The 20,342-nt window shown below is 42.4% G+C and overlaps 1 protein-coding gene across 2 annotated transcripts in view; it reads left to right on the top strand.

Annotated features, from left to right (window-relative positions):
• MAPKAP1 (MAPK associated protein 1) overlaps positions 1-20,342 on the top strand; it is a 175,241-nt gene that overhangs the window by 54,330 nt on the left and 100,569 nt on the right. For both annotated transcript variants that reach the window (XM_073639781.1, XM_073639780.1), the window contains exons 6-7: positions 7,187-7,363; positions 17,214-17,323. In XM_073639781.1, the coding sequence (XP_073495882.1) occupies positions 7,187-7,363; positions 17,214-17,323 (287 nt within the window). The remainder of the gene's footprint in view (positions 1-7,186; positions 7,364-17,213; positions 17,324-20,342) is intronic.

Raw genomic sequence — 20,342 nt, 5'->3', positions numbered from 1 at the left:
TCCGACAGCTGGGGGCTGATATTAGTAGCTGGGGAAGGGGCCATTAGCCAACAATATTCCCTGGCTATTAATATCAGCCCACAGCTGTTTGTTTAGCCTTTATTGACTAGATTACAGGGGGACCCCAGAAAAAAATTTACGTGGGGTCCCCCTATAAAATCTAACTAGCAAAGACTAAACAGACAGCTGCAGGCTGATATTAATAGCCAGGGAAGGGGCCATGACTACTAGCTCCCTCTGCGACTATTAATATCACCCCTCAGCAGTCCCAGAAATGGCGCGTCCATAACATGCGCAAAATATGGCGCTCAGCCTCCGCTCTTCCCACTGCCCTGTAGCGGTGGCGAGTGGGGTAATGGGGACCACAGGGCCTGGAAGCACAGTATACCACCGGCCGAAGGGGAGACAGCATCGCCGGGGACCAGGAGAACATCGGGGGCCGCCGGACAGGTGAGTATGAAGTTTTTTTTCTTTTTTACTTTTTTTTTTTTCTTTTTTTTTCACTGCCGGTGGTTGCTGACTCTGCTGAGGAGAACTACTGCTCCCCTCAGCAGCGCCGCTCTCTCTGTTATCAGCGGGAGCGGCGGTCATATGAGAGGAGTTGTAGTCCTCCTTTCCTGACCCGGGTACCACCCGCACCGCATTTCCGGAGCGTTTCCCTTTACCTGCGGGCTTGCTGCGTTTCAATTAAACTCAATGGGCGGGAAATGCTCTGGAAATGCTTGGCATAATGGACATGCTGTGTTTTTTTCCGCAATTCTAATCCTGAGCGTAAATTTCCGCATCATGTGCACAGCACATCATGATTAGCATTGCTATAGCTGGCAGACCTATTAGCAACCGTTTTTGATGCGTTTCTGCAGGGGGGAAAAACCTTCGAAAACGCATCAAAAAACGCTTCATGTGCACATAGCCTCAGCGTTTTTTCATGATCATAAATGATTGAACTTGCAAAGTGTTTGAAAAAAAACAGCAACTTTGCAATATACCTCATATTATAAATCCTCTCCGTTCTCAAGAATAAAGGGTTTATTTTTTTTAATTGTATAGTTTAGTGCTACATGCCACCACTGTGGTCTATCAGAGGTGGAGTGTTTCCTTGGTATGGAGTGTGCACTCGCAAGCTCTTTGCAGTAAGACCTGCTGGATCCGGCCAGCTTCAGTATCCCGGAGCTCCTCTGATGCTACAGAGGAAAAAGTACATTGGAAAGCGCACAGTTCAGACCAGAGGCTCAACCATGCTGTTTGTCTGAACTGTCAATCTTCACCATTCCCCCGGCAAGCGAGATGGCATGGGAGCGGTGCGCTCCTGAAGATAAAAGTGAGGATTTCATAATCAGGTATTTGAAAATGGGTTTTCTAAGCCAGTCATTTCCGTTTTAATGGTAGATTTTACACATTGGTTGGAACGGTCCATCTTCATCATATCCTGGTAAACTGGGAGGGAGGCAGGGGAGCGGTGTGCTCCTGAAGACAGAAGTGATCATAATCAGGTATTGGAAAATAGGTTTTCTAAGCTGGACAACCCCTTGTAATGGTAGATTTTTCATGTTGGCCATGGGTCTGACTTGTCAGTCTTCACCATTCCCCGGTAACACAGCGAGGCAGGGGAGCGGTGTGCTCCTGAAAATAGAAGCAAAGATTTCATGATCAGTTATTGGAAAATGGGTTTTCTAAGCTGGACAACCCCTTAGAGTGGTAGATTTTACACATTGATCATTGTCAAGCGGCAATCACACCTTGAAATTTGATGTGCAACCCCAATTTTGCATCAGTTGCTGTTATCAATTCTCACACAGTTTTTGCCCTCCGGCTGTGCACCCTATTACATGCCTGAAGTCGCTGGCCTTCTTACAGGTGACCTCGCCGTGATCATAAGCCGTGGTAGCCGGTGATTTTTTTGCGGCACGCGCTCTCTCCCAGCGAGAAGCACATTGTTTCTGCAGCACATATGATTGAGACGCTGAGCACAGCATATATCATTTTAATGAAACCTTTTGAACCTCTCTCCTTTTATTTGGATGAAGCATTTCCATGGAATGTTTAGCAGCGGATGTTTCCCTTGATGCTCCGCAGCACTGAGTTATGGCTCTGTCTCTCCAGCGCAGCAGATTTTATCCACATTACCATCATGTCCCCATTGCCTCGCACACGCACGCAAAGAGAGTTTGTACTGCTGCTTTTACGACCACTTGTGGTTGGCGCCTGAGGCACTTTTGCGGCCATGCCTTATGGTTTCCTGCATATTCATCCCTGCATCTGGCACGATGTCCCATGGTGCGGCAGGGAAGTGATCCAGAGGATCAGCGCTCGGCTCCTCAATCAGGTCCTTTATTTCTGTTACTTAATATCTCGGCGTGGAATATTCGGAGAGACCACACCAGACGCATCTGTTCTCCGCTGTCGGGGGTTTGACCTGGAAAGGAAGGTGTTAATCAATTATTTGCTAAGTTGATATCCAGAGATTTATTCTTCATAATAGGAGCATTGTCTCCCTAAGGTCTAAGCTGTTTTCTCTACATATTGACCCATCATTTTATTTAAAGACCTCACTCATGCTTCTGCCTACATCATAGGGAGAGACAGGGAGGCAGTACTATCTATAATGACATCATTTACAGGGAGGCAGTACTATCTGTACTTGCTTCATCCACAGGGAGACAGTACTATGCATAACGACCTGATCTACAGGGAGGCAGTACAATCTACACCTACTTTGTCTACAGGGAGGCAGTACAATCTACACCTACTTTGTCTACAGTGAGGCAGTACTATCTACACCTACTTTGTCTACAGGGAGGCAGTACTATCTACACGACATGATCTACAGGGAGGCAGTTCTATCTACACCTACATTGTCTACAAGGAGACAATACTATCTACACCTACATTGTCTACAAGGAGTCAGTACTATCTACACCTACATTGTCTACAAGGAGGCAGTACTATCTACACCTACATGGAGGCAGTACTATCTACACCTACATGGAGGCAGTACTATCTACACCTACATGGAGGCAGTACTATCTACACCTACATGGAGGCAGTACTATCTACACAACATGATCTACAGGGAGGCAGTACTATCTACACCTACATAGTACTGCCTCCCTGTAGACAATGTAGGTGTAGATAGTTCTGCCTTCCTGTAGACAATGTAGGTGTAGATAGTACTGCCTCCATGTAGGTGTAGTACTGATAATCTACACCTACATAGTACTGCTTCCCTGAAGACAATCTATTCTGCCTAATCTACACGGAGGCTGTACTATCTGTTCCTACCTCATTTACAGGGAGGCAGTACTACCTACATCTCCGTTTGTAGGGAAGCAGTACTACCTCTATCTCCTTTATAGGGAGGCAGTACTACCTATATCTCCTTTATAGGGAGGTAGTACTACCTATATCTCCTTTATAAGGAGGCAGTACTATCTATATCTCCTTTATAAGGAGGCAGTACTACCTATATCTCCTTTATAGGGAGGCAGTACTACCTATATCTCCTTTATAGGGAGGCAGTACTACCTATATCTCCTTTATAGGGAGGCAGTACTACCTATATCTCCTGTTATAGAGAGGCAGCACTACCTATATCTCCTTTTGTAGGGAGGCAGTACTACCTACAGGTGCATCTCACTAGAATATCATCAAAAAATTAATTTATTTCAGTTCTTCAATGTAAAAAGTGAAACTCCTCTATTATATAGAGTCATTACACACAGTGATCTATTTCAAGTGTTTATCTCTGTTAATGTTGATGATTATGGCTTACAGCCAATGAAAACACAAAAGGCATTATCTCAGTAAATTAGAATAGTTAACAAAAAGACCTGCAATTTTTGTCGCTCCGTGAACATGATTTGCGACTGTTTGCCAGCTTTAATACATGTGAGGAATGCTGGAAAACAGGCATTCCTCACATGTATTAAAGCTGTCAAACAGTCACAAATCATGAGCACGGAGCGACTAAAACTTAAAGCCCAAGCACGCTGAAGATAATAGGTGCTCGTCCGAGCATGCTCGTAAATCTCGAGCAACGAGCATGCTCATAAATCTCGAGCAACGAGCATGCTCATAAATCTCGAGCAACGAGCATGCTCGATCATCACTACTTCCTATGCTTTTAGAAAGGTCCCTTAGTCTGTTTCAGTAGGCTCCACAATCATGGGGAAGACTGCTGACTTGACAGATGTCCAGAAGGCAGTCATTGACACTCCACAAGGTCCCAGAGTCTGGAGGAAGAGTGGAGAGGCCACAATCCAAGCTGCTGGAGGTCTAGTGTGAAGTCTCCACAATCAGTGATGGTTTGGGGGGCCATGTCATCTGCTGGTGTAGGTCCACTGTGTTTTATCAAGATCAAAGTCAGCGCAGCCGTCTACCAGGACATTTTAGAGCACTTCATGCTTCCGTCTGCCGACAAGCTTTTTGGAGATGGAAATGTCATTCTCCAGCAGGACTTGGCCCCTGTCCACACTGCCAAAAGTACCAATACCTGGTTTACACACAACAGTATCACTGTGCTTGATTGGCAGCAAACTCGCCTGACCTTAACCCCATAGAGAATCTATTATAGAGAATCTATGGGGTATTGTCAAGAGGAAGATGAGAGACCCCAGACCCAACAATGCAGACGAGCTGAAGGCTGCTATCAAAGCCACCTGGGCTTCCATAACCCCTCAGCAGCCACAGACTGATCGCCTCCATGCCACATTGCCGCATTGATGCAGTAATTGATGCAAAAGGAGCCCGACCAAGTATTGAGTGCATTTACTGAACAGGCATTTCAGTAGGACAACATTTTGGATTTTAAAAACATTTTTCAAGCTGTTATGAAGTATTCTAATTTACTGAGATAATGACTTTTGTGTTTTCATTGGCTGTAAGCCATAATCATCAACATTAACAGAAATAAACACGTGAAATAGATCCCTCTGTGTGTAATGACTCTATATAATATAGGAGTTTCACTTTTTGTATTGAAGAACTGAAATAAATTAACTTTTTGATGATATTCTAATTTAGTGAGATGCATCTGTATATCTCCTTTTGTAGGGAGGCAGTGCTACCTATAGCTCCTTTATAGGAAGGCAGTACTACCTATATCTCCTTTTATAGGGAGGCAGTACTACCTATATCTCCTTTATGGGGAGGCAGTACTACCTATATCTCCTTTATGGGGAGGCAGTACTACCTATATCTCCTTTATGGGGAGGCAGTACTACCTATATCTCCTTTATAGGGAGGCAGTACTACCTATAGCTCCTTTATAGGGAGGCAGTGCTACCTATAGCTCCTTTATAGGGAGGCAGTACTACCTATAGCTCCTTTTATAGGGAGGCAGTACTACCTATATCTCCTTTATGGGGAGGCAGTACTACCTATATCTCCTTTATGGGGAGGCAGTACTACCTATATCTCCTTTATAGGGAGGCAGTACTACCTATATCTCCTTTATGGGGAGGCAGTACTACCTATATCTCCTTTATGGGGAGGCAGTACTACCTATATCTCCTTTATGGGGAGGCAGTACTACCTATATCTCCTTTATAGGGAGGCAGTACTACCTATATCTCCTTTATGGGGAGGCAGTACTACCTATATCTCCTTTATAGGGAGGCAGTACTACCTATATCTCCTTTATGGGGAGGCAGTGCTACCTATAGCTCCTTTATAGGGAGGCAGTACTATCTATAGCTCCTTTATAGGGAGGCAGTACTACCTATAGCTCCTTTATAGGGAGGCAGTACTACCTATATCTCCTTTATGGGGAGGCAGTACTGCCTATAGCTCCTTTATAGGGAGGCAGTACTATCTATAGCTCCTTTATAGGGAGGCAGTACTACCTATAGCTCCTTTATAGGGAGGCAGTACTACCTATATCTCCTTTATGGGGAGGCAGTACTACCTATATCTCCTTTATGGGGAGGCAGTGCTGCCTATATCTCCTTTATGGGGAGGCAGTACTACCTATATCTCCTTTATGGGGAGGCAGTACTACCTATATTTCCTTTATGGGGAGGCAGTACTACCTATATCTCCTTTATGGGGAGGCAGTACTACCCATATCTCCTTTATGGGGAGGCAGTACTACCTATATCTCCTTTATAGGGAGGCAGTACTACCTATAGCTCCTTTATAGGGAGGCAGTACTACCTATAGCTCCTTTATGGGGAGGCAGTACTACCTATAGCTCCTTTATGGGGAGGCAGTACTACCTATAGCTCCTTTATGGGGAGGCAGTACTACCTATAGCTCCTTTATGGGGAGGCAGTACTACCTATAGCTCCTTTATGGGGAGGCAGTACTACCTATAGCTCCTTTATGGGGAGGCAGTACTACCTATAGCTCCTTTATGGGGAGGCAGCACTACCTATATCTCCTTTACAGGGAGGCAGTACTACCTATATCTCCTTTATAGGGAGGCAGTACTACCTATATTTCCTTTATGGGGAGGCAGTACTACCTATAGCTCCTTTATGGGGAGGCAGTACTACCTATAGCTCCTTTACAGGGAGGCAGTACTACCTATATCTCCTTTATAGGGAGGCAGTACTACCTATAGCTCCTTTATGGGGAGGCAGTACTACCTATAGCTCCTTTATGGGGAGGCAGTACTACCTATAGCTCCTTTATGGGGAGGCAGTACTACCTATATCTCCTTTACATGGAGGCAGTACTATGTACACCTAGAGTATCTAGAGGGAGACAGGACTTTTATGTATCTACTTCTTTATCCCTACATCCTGAAGAGTAATGTATAGTTTACATTGTACAGCGCTGCAGAATATGTCGGTGCTAGACGAGCAACAGAATAAAATGAAATGCTGAAGTTGCCCTCATTCTGTGGTGTACGGCTGTGACCGCAGTGCAACAAGATCTCTAAAAACAGCAAAAGAAAACCCCGCAAAAAACATCTATTTAATTTCCGGTGTGCGGCGGCTTTGATCATGCTGTTCGCACCTTTCTGTTCTGTTTTGGGGAAAGCTCAGAACCTGTACAGCTGCCTCTGTAGCTTCCAACAATATTATTGTATAATTAGACAGATTTGCCTTTCTGAAGCCTAGAAAATTCCAGAGGGATCATTAATGGTTGCCATATTGGATGTAAAGCAGTTTTTGTAAGTAAGCGTATTATTGTGTATTCTGTCACTATTGACTCTCCCTTCTTTTATGTTGTTTACTTGCAGTGACAACGTGGACTCCTTCTGCCTCCATATTGCGGAGGATGACGGGGAGGTCGATACAGACTTTCCCCCTCTTGACTCCAATGAACCCATTCACAAGTTTGGTTTCAGCACCCTGGCTCTTGTGGAGAAGTATTCATCCCCTAACCTGGCAGCTAAGGAGTCTCTATTTGTAAGGATGTAAGTATGCAATCAAATAATCAAATAATTACAGTATGGAAATAAGTAACACAAAGCACAAATAATCTACTAGTGTAGTCAAAGTTGGGCTTAAAAGCAGCAATTTACAGCTAGGTTTCAGATATTATTCATAGTAATGCGTAGTCTCTGCTTTCTTCTCTCAGCTCGCAGTACTGTTCTCCCTGGCTTCTCTGTCAGGTTCTTTTCTTCGACATAGGTACATACATAGGTCGATACATAGGTAAAAGGTGTTCATTTCCCTTCATCGTTTACTGGGCAAGACGAGGACACCGTACTATCTGTATCTATAGTACTGCCTGCGTTTCTTGCTCGGTAAATACTATCTGCAATTACAACATTTACAGAAACACAGAGAAACCTTATTATTTGCAAACACATAATTTACAGATACAAGCTGGCAACATCTACATAATTTACAGAGAGAGATTAGAAGGTGGTACTATCTGTGTCTACATCATTTACAGAGAGAGACTGGAAAGTAGTATTGTCTGTGTCAACATCATTTACAGAGAGAGAGACTGGTAGGTAGTACTATCTGTGCCTACTTAATTTACAGAGAGAGACTGGAAGGTAGTACTATATGTGTCTACATATTTTACAGAGAGACTGGAAGGTAGTACTATATGTGCATAATTTACAGAGACAGACTGGAAGGTAGTACTGTCTGTGTCTACATAATTTACAGAGAGAATGGAAGGTAGTACTATCTGTGTCTACATGATTTACAGAGAGAAACTGAAAGGTAGTACTATCTGTGTCTACATCATTTACAGAGAGAGACTGGAAGGTAGTACTATCTGTGTCTACATCATTTACAGAGAGAGACTGGAAGGTAGTACTATCTGTGTCTACATCATTTACAAAGTGAGAAAGGAAGAAAACAATGTAGTGCCTGATCTACAGTTGAAACCAGAAGTTTCCATCCACTATATATAAAGACACATCTGTATGTTTTTCTCAATATCTGACATGAAATCAGAATAAACCTTTCCCGTTTTAGGTCAATTAGGATTACTATAATTTTTAATATTTGCCAAATGCCAGAATAATGAGAGAGAGAGAATGTTTTAAGGCATTTTTATTACTTACTGCAAAGTCAGAAGTTTATATACACTAAGCTTACTATGCCTTTAAACAATTCTGGACGGCCCATATGATGATGTCATGTGTTTGGAAGCTTCTAATAGGTTTTCTGGCAATATCTGAGTTAATTACAGACACACCTGTGGATGTATTTTAATGCACACCTGAACACACTGCTTCTTTGTGTAGCATCATGGGAAAGTCTAAAGAAATCAGCCAAGATATCAGGAAGAGAATTGTGGACTTGCACAAGTCTGGCTCATCCTTGGATACAATTTCAAGATACCTGAAGGTGCCTTGTTCATCTGTACAAATAATTATATCCAAGTACAAACAAGATGGGAATGTCCAGCCATCATACCGCTCAGGAAGGAGACGGGTTCTATGTCCCAGAGATGAATGTGCTTTGGTCTGACATGTGCATATCAACCCAAGGACAAAAGCAAAAGACCTTGAGAAGATGATGGAGGAAGCTGGTAAGATTGTGTCAGTATCCATAGTGAAATGAGTACTGTATCAATATAGGCTGAAAGGCCACTCTACAAGGAAGAAGCCATTACTCCAAAAGAAGCATAAAAAAGCCAGATTAATGTTTGCAAATGCACACAGGAACAAAGCTTAATTTTTGGAGATATTTCTTGTGGTCTGATGAAACTAAAATTTAACTTTTTGGGCATAATGACCATCGTTACCTTTGGAGGAAAAAGGGAGAAGCTTGGAGGCCTAAGAACACCATCCCAACTGTGAAACACGGGGGTGGCGGCATCATGTTGTGGGGTTGTTTTGCTGCAGGAGGGACTGGTGCACTTCACAAAATAGATGGCATCATGATAAAAGAAGATTATGTGGCAATACTGAAACAACATCTCAAGACATCAGCCAGGAAGTTAAAGCTTGGGCGGAAATGGGTCTTCCAAAGGGAAAATAACCCGAAACATACTGCCAAAATGGTAAGAAAGTGGCTTAAGGATAACAAAGTCCATCTTTTGGAGTGGCCATCACAAAGCCCTGATCTCAATCCTATTGAAAATGTATGGGCAAAGCTGAAAAGGCCGGAGGCCGGAGCGGGCAAGGCAACCTACACACCTGGATCAGTTACACCAGTTTTGTCATTAGGAATGGGCCCAAATTCCCACCAACTATTGTGAGAAGCTTGTGGAAGGAGATCCCAAACGTTTCACCCAAGTCATTCAGTTTAAGGGCAATGGCACCAAATACTAATGAAATGTATGGAAACTTTTGACGTTGCAGTAAGTAATAAAAATGCCTTAAAACATTCTCTCTCTCTCTCATTATTCTGGCATTTAAAATTATAGTAATCCTAATTGACCTGAAACGGGAAAGGTTTATTCTGATTTCATGTCAGATATTGAGAAAAACATGGAGATGTGTCTTTTTATATAGTGGATGGAAACTTCTGGCTTCAACTGTATGTCAACCTGAAATAAATGGAAATATAATAAAGTAACACATCAGTTGCAATAAAGTCACAGTGTTGTTATTCCTGGAATATTTGGAGATTTAATTGATCTCAGCCAACTTTGTGACCCTGTATTATTTAGACCACAAGCCGTATTAGTTTAGGTAAGCTGAAAAATATAATGACATGTAAAAAACTTGTGCCCCCCGCAACTGAGCTTTTCTGCGTAACAGTAGGTGACGCTGGCTGCGTCGTGCGGAGCTGGCACTCTTAGTTCTGTTTCATTGAAGTGTAACATGTGAGGTCTCAGTTGATATTTGACACAATCATTAGATTTTTGTTTTACTGGTTGACGTGAAGATTATTAGGATAATCTCGGTCTTAAATGTTAACAGACATGTTTATCCAGACTGGCTCTTGCACCTCCGGCTGCCATTGTTGAGGCAATTTACTGAAGACATGAAGGTTTTGATCACTAGCCCACCCAAGACACTTTGTAGCAGCGTAAGAAAATCATGTTTTCAGTGTATAACGTCATTGCAAACTAAACCCAAACCTCCCTTCCGACAATTATCAGTCCATGCACGTTCAATATGGCTAGCCATCTGAATGCATCATCATAAAATTACCAGGTAAAAAAATACTTAAAATATAAAAATCTGATTTAAAGAAGCAATCCCCCCTCCTCCTCCCATCAAAGTTTTTCTCCTCTTAATATATTGCGGTCATCATATTATATAGCACTGTGTACTTACAATTGCTCATTTTGCCTTTCTACCCGGCTAATTCTTCTCTTTTCCATTAGGTCTATGGCATCACGTGATTAAAAACTGACTAGCTGAATCCTTCTACGCTCTGTATAGAAACAGGAGGTCAGTTTTCTCTGTATGAGTCATCAGTCACTGCAAAAGTCCCTGGCGGAGGGAGAGCAGCTGGGTCAGGAGTTGAAGAGGGGAATGATAAATGCAGGGAAAAGAGACTTCCCGTTTCTACATAGAGCAGAGAAGGATTAGCTGAGTAGAAAGACAAAATGAGCAATTGTAAGTACACAGTGCTAAATAATATGATGACTGCAATATATTAAGAGGAGAAAAACTTTGATGGGAGGAGGAGGAGGAGGAGTGCTTCTTTAATCAAATTTCCTTAGATATATATATTTTTTATAAAAAGAAAAATTTTTGCCTTTTTCACAGTGGCCACTGGGGCTATTCTGGTCTCATACTTCCTGTTCTTTCAGGAAATTCACATGTACATTAGCAGCAATGACTTAAAGGGGTATTCCCATCTCCAAGGTCCTATCCAAATATGTAGTAGGTGTAATAATAATATTAGCAAATATCTACAACTAGAAATGTAGTATAGTTTTTCTGATTGGCTATGTCTCTTTTCTCATGTGCAGTGCCTTGGGTATCCATGGATACGACCACTAGCAATTAACTAACTGTCACTATATCAGTTGTCATAACCATGGATACTTAAGGTCCTGCACATGAGGAAAGAGACATAGCGAATCAGAAAAACTATACTACATTTCTAATTGGAGGTATTTGCTAATATTATTATTATTACACCTACTACATATTGGGATAGGGTCTTGGAGTTGGGAATACCCCTTTAATCTGAGTTTATGTTTTGTGTTGAAGCATCTAATGCGCGTGTGCAAGGTGATCTTGAGGAGAGGGGGATCAGCTATGTATAGAGGTGCTACTCATCATTGAATTTCTGCCTCTGGTGATAATGAGGCTGCTGAAAACGTTTCCTGAAAGGACAGAAATGATGAGGTCTAAAATGACCCTAGTGGCCAGTGTGAAAATTGCAATTACTATATATTTTTTTTAAATACAGATTGTGATTTGGGGAAAAAAAAATGCATTTCGTAGTAGACTTGTAACATGCCAGTTGGAGAATGGCCATTGGTCACGTGTTGTAGTTGTACGGAATAATTGACAATTTTGCAGCTAAATCCTGTAAATAATAAAAGTCTGTGCATGATCCCAATTTCTGGGGGGTCGTACACTGCGCGTTTCAGAACGGCAAGTTTCAGGCTTTCGCTACCACGCACATCAACATTTTCCGAAGTTGTTTTGACAGTTCTGGATTTACGCGGTCATAAAGAAAAACGCTGCCTAAATTCTTGAAATACTCGTGGACTCCCATGCCCCCCGGCCTGTCTAACAGTTGATCATCCACTGCATTTCCTTGCTCCTCTTCTGAGACCTACAAGAGCCGCTAGTGTTTGCAGTCACGCTGCCCATACCAGCCGCTGCCAATGCAAACAGAGCGCTGGCCGCATCTCGCTCTGAATACCCAGCAGTCCTTGGCTGGAAGCGGATTGCTAGGAATCAGCGGCGGCTATCCGCAAGGGCAATCAATAACTGTTAGAGACTAGGAAGGGGGAGCGAGGCAGCCAGTTCACACCCTGAGTACCTGTGCCCAACTGGGAAGACAGGCCATGAAATAGAGCCATTAGCTGTCTCTTTTATGCCAAGAGCTGAAATACATCTGTGTCTCATTTGTGCTCCAGCTGAGCGGACAGGCGTAGCCACGGCTGGCAAATTCTATACGTTCCCCGAACCATCCAGGTCTAATTTGCTCTTACTTTCTTGGCTGGTGTTGTTCACGATTGCTTACAGAATTGAGTCCAAGAAGGGTTAACCATGAGAAACTTTTAAGGGTACATCTACACGCATGGGCTTGATACACTGCCGATTTTCTAGGTGCGAATTCCACTTCGTTACCACCATTATTTGATGAGATTTTACCGAAGTACCATCAAAATCATCCGGAGCCGAGATCGACCCATTCTCATTGCGGCAGATATTGACCGCAATTTTGTAAAGTTTAAAAAAAAAAAATAAAAAAAAAATGGTGAAATCTGCAGGAACCCGTTGCAATTGCAATCTGTAAGATTTGGTGCCGATTTTTCTGTTCTAGAAAATTTTGGAACATTTTTCTGGTTCGCATATACCCGAATTGTTTGCAAAATTGACCGGTAAGTGGATTGTTGAGTCCGATTTTTTTTTTTTCCACGTACGAGAAAAACGGTCCCATTACTCTGAATCAGCCTTTGATCAGAGTTTGATCAGAGCGTTGTCTGAGTGTCATCCATTTTTCTGGTACGTGGACAGATTAAAAAAAAAAAAAAAAGTTTCTCCAACTTCTCCATTCTAACAGTCCGTGAAAAATTTTTCACAGACCCTTTGAATTGCGTTGCTGATTTTGATACAACTCTCAGATCAAAATCAGACATGACGCCGTGATTCTCCAGGGACCTCTTGGTCCGCAAAAGATCACAAACATGCAGGCTTGGACTGGCCAACTGGGGAACCGGAGAATCCTCCGGTAGGCCACCCCTGTGAAGCAGTACTAATGAGAAGTGCTGTTACACTTGATTCACAATTTGCAGAAAAAGTTATAATCTAATCATTCATTAAATAAGCTAGCCAAATTAATATTCCATAGAAGCGAAAGTAAATTTGTCTACTAGGGTCAGGTAATTTTTGCATGTAGCTGAATAGTGGACCCCAAGAATCAATGTTACTGGTGGGCCTTTGCCAACCTGCGGACTTGTGAATACAAGTGCTATCCCACAAAAACATGGAGAGCATTCGTACGCGAAAACAGGATGTGTGAATGAGTCCTAATGTTGATGTAAAGGAAAAAAAGAATGTCCTCTAGAATGAATCGAACCATGCACGTTGATAATAGGGTGTTGCATGGTGGAGCGCTTTCTACCTTCTGTATCTGCATCACACGTTCATTTATAAAATCTGAATTGGGCCTGCAAGGCATGTCAGAGAAACAGCAACACATCTTCTCCTCCTCCTCCCCCGAAACCCCTCCACCCTTCCATCTTCTCCCTCCCTGCCCCGGCTGAAACAGGCCGCGGCCATAAAGGAAGATGGAGAGACCCGTTAGCTGAGAATGATCGCTATCATTAAAGACAGGAGGAGGCTTCACTTATCACCGCCAGCTTTCTACATGGCAGGTTGGATGAGGCGTCCACAGGTAGAGCAGTGGGATACAAATTACAAGGGTCCTACAGCCGCTCCGTGCGCTCAGTAACAAAAGCACAGCCTAATGAAAGAACACCATATTCCATCCTTTATATCTATCCCAAACCATCCATCAATAATGGCCCGACCCGTAGAGGAACAAATACACATTCTCACATCAAGCCCCAATTTCGTTCATCGTTCTTCTCGTTAAGATTCTAAAAAAAAAAAAAATTCTAAAAGTAACTACATGACTAATAAAGATTATTATTATTACATGATTGTGAGATTATAGAATTCTTTATGGATCAAAGTAAAATATAGGAACATTATTTTAGTTTTCCTTTTTTCCTAATGAGAGAATCTCTGGTGCGACCACCAGCCCTGAAGATGATTGGAGGACTTAGAAGATGACTATGGTCTTATTCACACGCTGCAGTATTTTGCATCAGGAGGTTATCTTTTCATTATACACTACTATGTTTAAGGACCCAGTCCTGGTTTTGGTGCCGAAATACCAAAATCTGAATAAGACCTTAGTGACAATATTTGCTGGTCAGATATCTAACGTTGGCCTGCACTGGCGTTAAATTTGGCAAAATGTAAAAGCGCTTTCAAAAAGAAGATAAGTTAAAGTTAATCCGTCACTAGCCGTGTAGCCTATAAATGAAATATAGGTTCTATAACTAAAGACTGTGTTTTGAAAGCGGAACATTAAATGGTGAAAATCCTAGCAATTTCCTCCTTATAGGGAATCTGTCAGCAGGATTTTGCTCACGAAACTATATGTCCATGTAGCTTTTTCAAAGACAAATCCAACAATCGCTTTACATGGCCAGTCCGTCCCTCCCTCCATTCCTGAGTAATCAACATTTGAATGGGTATGCAAATGAGGCTGAAGAGCTATGATAGATCTCAAGCCTCTGTCACTCCAGCTCTATCCTCCACCCAGTGCCTCCTTTCCCTGCCTAACTGACCACTCCTTTGCTTGAAGTCACACAGCATCAAGGCAGTCAGTAAAGCATAAGGAGGCGGCGCTAGGTGGAGAATAGAGATGGAGTCACAGAGGCTTCAGATCTACCATAGCTCTTCAGCCTCATTTGCATATCGATATAAACACTGATTTCTCAGAAATGGAGGAACGGACTCGCCATGTAAAGCTATTGCTGGGTTTGTTTTCTGAAAGGGCTACATGCAAATATAAATAGTTTGGGGGTGAAATCCTGCTAACAGATTCCCTATAAAGGAGTTGTCCACCTTTCAGATATAATTTATTTTATTATGTATTACTTAAATGCATGTATTTTTTGGCTAAAAATAATTTTTATAATTGGGTTTGATTAAAAAATGTTTGCACTGTTTGCTCTCAATAGTCTGTTTCGCACTGTCTAATTCTGGCTGCAGAATGGGTTAACTGAAAACCCATCAGTGAGCTCATTCTGAGATCCAATGGGAGAATTTGTAACTCTGCCTTTTCCTGAGCTCCTCTCCACTGATTTATGACCACAAAGTTGTATGTGCAGGGAAACAAAGAGCCTGTGCAACACCGAATGACAAATAGGATTTTTAGCCCCAAATACATTAATTTAAGTAAAAATAATAAAAAAAAAATGTTTGCAGCTGTGGACAACCCCTTTAATATTATTCTCTTCTTTTACCTTGTCCTGTCTCATATTTCTTAATTTGTGAAAAATGTATTGTGTCTCAGAAAGGAGGAGCTTCTCTTTAAAGGGTCTTCCCATCTCTCACATCTATGGCATATTCACGGGTCATGCGATAAATATATATTAGATGTGTTTCCCTCAGTGGGACCTGCATTTATCCTGAGAACAGGGCCCTGACGTGCCAGTGAAGAGGTGGTTGGAATTTCTATTTATTTGTATAGTATTTTTCTATTATAGGGGTTCCAGGCTTGGAACAAAAGTCTGCCGTCGCTCTGTGTGACTGCAGATTGCCAAATCTTGACAGCATTCGGTGCAATTTCCCGGTATTTGCCATGCTATTCGGTGGCTGTATTCTTGTGATCTCACGTATGCTATTTGTATATATTTGTCACATGCCGACTAGACTTGTTTGGCTTCTTCCAATAGGAGTGAATTGAGAGAATCCAGTTGAGTCTAGTCTGTATGTGTATGCAAATTGCATACGTGGTCACAGGGCCACCATATAACGCACAGTGTCACGATTTTGCAGTCTGTAGTGTCTGCAGACTTTTGTTCCAAGTCCAGATAACCTTTTTAATAAAAAAAAATCTCAAAGGTCCCTAATGACCCCAGAAAGGACCCGACATTCTAGCAATGCAGAGGGAGATACCACCATCCTCTGCAGCCGTTCTTGCAGTACAATAGGCAGCAGTGGTCGGTTATTGCAATGAGCCAGATTTTGTTCTTTCACTGCGTGGCTGATGGGATCCCGCTCTGCATGCCAGGATGCCACAATCTAGAAGTTCAGATGTGACTTTTGCTGGAACTTTGGGCCCTTTTTCGGGACATTAGGGGCCCATCTGAGCACTTTTGTGAATATATGATATTTAGAAAAGTCCCCAGATTGGTGACTCTCCTTAAGGTGAGCATACATTTTGGAAAGGTCTATCAGCTGGCAGCCCTATCTCCTGACCACCTCCCACCCAATACTCAAGCATGCTCAGCCGAATGTACATGTGCACTCAGTGGGAGAGGGGAGCGAGCAGCTGACAGACAGCTCTGGTGGCGACTTTTATCTACTGAAAACAAATGGATTGAATATATGTAGGGTCCTCCTGGATAGAGAAGGATTGAGCAGTTGGCTTTCAACAGGCCCCATCCCTCTCACCTCATGAGGTCCCTGCATAGATTGGATGGTCTTTTAAGTCTGTTGAAATAGTTGGGTTGTCCAGAATCTAATTTGTGTAGACCAAACGGCTACTGGAAGCCTGGAAATATTTGCTGGACCCTCATCTAAGAGGGTCCTGAGCTACTCTCCTCTATTTCAGTAGTAAGACTGTATTGGGGAATTGCTGTATTTGCACTTTAGGGATGGGATTCCTGAAAAACTAAGATTGATTGTTGGATATTGGGCTGTTTTCTCTTTGCACAATACATATGATCAAGTAGGTCAAATTAAGGCTCGGTTCAAATCATGTATATCTTCCATTTCACGTATGCATCAGGATATATACAATAAACCGATGCCTCCAGGTGGTGCCAAGCTGTACCATCCCTCGCCTATAGAGACCGAATCTCCAGAATGTGAGGTTAAGGGGATCTCATCTTGGGATCTCCAAGTGTGTTAATGTGGTTTGCAGTCAGTAACCACAAGTCGTCTTCTTCTTTCCATATTTCCTATGAAACAGAAATGCGGCCCATGGATTCTCCCTGATCCAAGTGGACAGTACGATTGTCACCATGAGAGAGATCTTGGAAAAAGCTCTGAAAAGAAGAAAAGGCTCCCAGAGGAACTCAGGTGAGTTTTTTTAGGCTTATGATTGAATGTTATGCTATTCATGGGTACTGATCTACAGGAAATATAAAAAGTCTACACATCCCTGTTAAAATGCCAGGTTTTTGTCATGTAAAAATTATATCAAGAAGAATCATTCTTTTCTAGTAGGATTTTATTAGTTTTATTTTACAGCAAAAGCCATTGTCCATAAACAGCTTACAACACAACAAAGGGATCTCACCGTGGAAAGTCATCAGTCAGGAGAAGGTTACAAAAAAATTCCAAGACCTTAGATTTACCATGGAGCTAGTAAAGACGGTTATCAAGAAATGACTTAAATGTGGCACAACAGTGACATTACCTAAAAGTGCACATCCCTCAAAAATTGATGAAAAGACCAGAAGAAAATCGGACCGGGAAACTGCCAAGAGGCCAACAGCAACATAAAAGCTGCTGCAGGAATTTCTGACAAGTACTGGTTGTGTAGTGCATGTGACCACAATCTACTATATTATTCATATATCTGGCCTGTGGAGTAGGGTTGCAAGATGGAAGACTTTTCTTACAAAGAAAAGCATCCAAGCCCAGCTATGTTTTGCCAAAACCTACATCAAATCTGCCAAAAGCATTTGGGAAACTGTGGTCTGGTGAAATGTGACCACGGTTGAATTTTTTGGCCATAATTTCAAAAGGTATGTGTGGCACAAAACCAACACTGCACATCACAAAAAGAAAACCATACCCACAGTGAAGCATGCTTGAGGCAGCATTATGCTTTGGGATTGTTTTTTGCCATTTTGAGCTGGGGCTTTAGTCAAGGGGGAGGGAATTATGAACAGTTCCAAATATCAGTCAATTTTGTAACAAAACTTTTAGGCCTATGTTAAAAAGCTGAAGATAAATTTTAACTTTTTAGAACGACATTGACCCTAAGCGTACCTTCAACTCAACAAAACAATGCCTTCTCCAGAAGAACATCAAAGTTTTGGAATGGCCCAGCCAGAGCACACACCTTTAAAACCTGTGGGTGGCCTGAAGAGGGTGTTGTACACTGGAGATGCCCTCACAATCTGAGAGATTTGGAGCAACTACAAGGAAGAGTGGGTGAAGATTACCAATCCTAGATGTGCCATGCTGATAGAATCCTGCCCGAAAAGACTGAACGCTGTCAGAAACTCAGACTGTACTTTCACAAAGTATGTCTGATTGAAGTGTGGGGAATGGAAGTTATTCTGTGTTCTCTGGAGTCACAACAAGGCAATAGTAAGGTAAAAATGTAGGTTTATTGTCAACGCTTTTCAGAGTCCACCGACTCCTTCTTCAGGACAACCATACATAAACAACCATACATTTTTTAAAGTATTACTCTGTGCATATTAATACAACCACATTATTTTAGTTCTTTATTTCTCTTTTTCAACCCGAAAAGATTTCTGTTTATTTTTCAATGGGATTGTACAGATCATAGGCAACTTTAAAGGGAGGTAAAGTTCTGAAATAATTATTTTTGGTTGGATTTTTTTTAAATCTTATCAGGGGTGTGTAGACTTTTCATGTCCACTGTAAATCGCTGGCCATACAATGATGTTTATTGTGATTTTTGCCCATCCATTTGTCAGACAATCCTTTCCCATATCTCCACCTACATTCTCCATGAATGGTCAACCATATCTCAGTTTTTCCCCAACTCTCCGCGTGGATTGATTAGACCGATCGGCGGCTAATAATGCCCCCAAAGTGGATGCATTCTTTCTTTCATCCATGAATATATTAAAGTTGAAATTGTTCCCAAACCCTGCTCCTTTCCCAACAACCAACGTCCCATCCGTCACAGGGTGTAGCAAGCTATCGACAGGCGAGAGTAAAGGGTGGGAGCAAGTTTTTAATAAAAGTGGCGAGAGATAAGGCTGTGAAGGACACGGGAGAGCGATCTCAAGGCCATATTCCCAGGGAGAGATAAGAGAGCCTGGGAGAGATCAGATCCTCATAAAGAGAGCGCGAGATGGAGAGGGGGACAGGAGCCTCATTCTGCTGCCAACGTCTGCAAGCAATTTGGCTGCGCTCCAGAGTCTATTGTTCAACCCAGGCTGTGGGCAGCCGGCTCCAGATGTTCCAGCTGCACTCGTTCAGATTGTGCCAGCTGACGGCACGCTGTGGTACCCAGCTCCTCTGGACGCCCATCTCTGACCGCTGAGATAGAATTAAATGATGATGATCTCTCTCTCTCTCTCCCAAGTTGGGAGTCAGAACTCTGCATATAAATCTCCATCCCATCGCAGCGTGAGAAGTCTTTATCCATCATCACTCATAATGAACAAGTCGTTAGCTGCTGCAAATGGTCCGCCGGGCCAGGCTGCCTTTTTTTTTTTCGCCTATTTTTTTTTTTTCTTCTCCTCCTTTTGCCTTTTCTCTGTCTTGTCTTTTGTGCACCTTTTTTTTTTTTTTTTTATAAAGACTTAGCCTTTATCTGGTGTATCTGTGAATTATCTCTCTCTGCTGCTGCTCGCAGGAAAGTGAGACCAGGTCAATTAATCACTGCCCAGGAACCCGCTTGCCTCGTTCTTGAGTCTTTCTCAAGGTCGAGGCGAGTTCTAACTACTTCAGAGGCCAGCTGCATAAATACAAGGCCAGTCTTGCTGCTCGTGTCCACTTATCGCTAATGCAAAGAGCAGGAGGCTGCAAGATCGTCACATAGAGCATACGCTGCACATTGTGGCCACTTTCATTGATTTCCAAGATATCATAGGACTAATTGTGTCTTCCAATGTTTATAAAATGCCAGTCTCTTAGGACAAAAGCCCTATGACGAATGGTCTCTGGACAACCCTTTTTTTTAGGCTCAAAGCATTCCTATTGTTAGGCACAAGTTAGTCCCTTTTTTAGGCACAAGTTAGTCCCTTTTTTTAGGCACAAGTTAGTCCCTTTTTTTAGGCACAAGTTAGTCCCTTTTTTTAGGCACAAGTTAGTCCCTTTTTTTAGGCACAAGTTAGTCCCTTTTTTTAGGCACAAGTTAGTCCCTTTTTTTAGGCACAAGTTAGTC

Source organism: Phyllobates terribilis, unplaced genomic scaffold, assembly GCF_046119375.1.
Source record: "Phyllobates terribilis strain yellow unplaced genomic scaffold, ASM4611937v1 Scaffold_7__3_contigs__length_470593459, whole genome shotgun sequence".
NCBI classification, from domain to species: Eukaryota; Metazoa; Chordata; class Amphibia; order Anura; family Dendrobatidae; genus Phyllobates; species Phyllobates terribilis.
The sequence above is the reverse complement of the archived record's forward strand: the minus strand, read 5'-3'. Positions and strand labels throughout refer to the sequence as shown.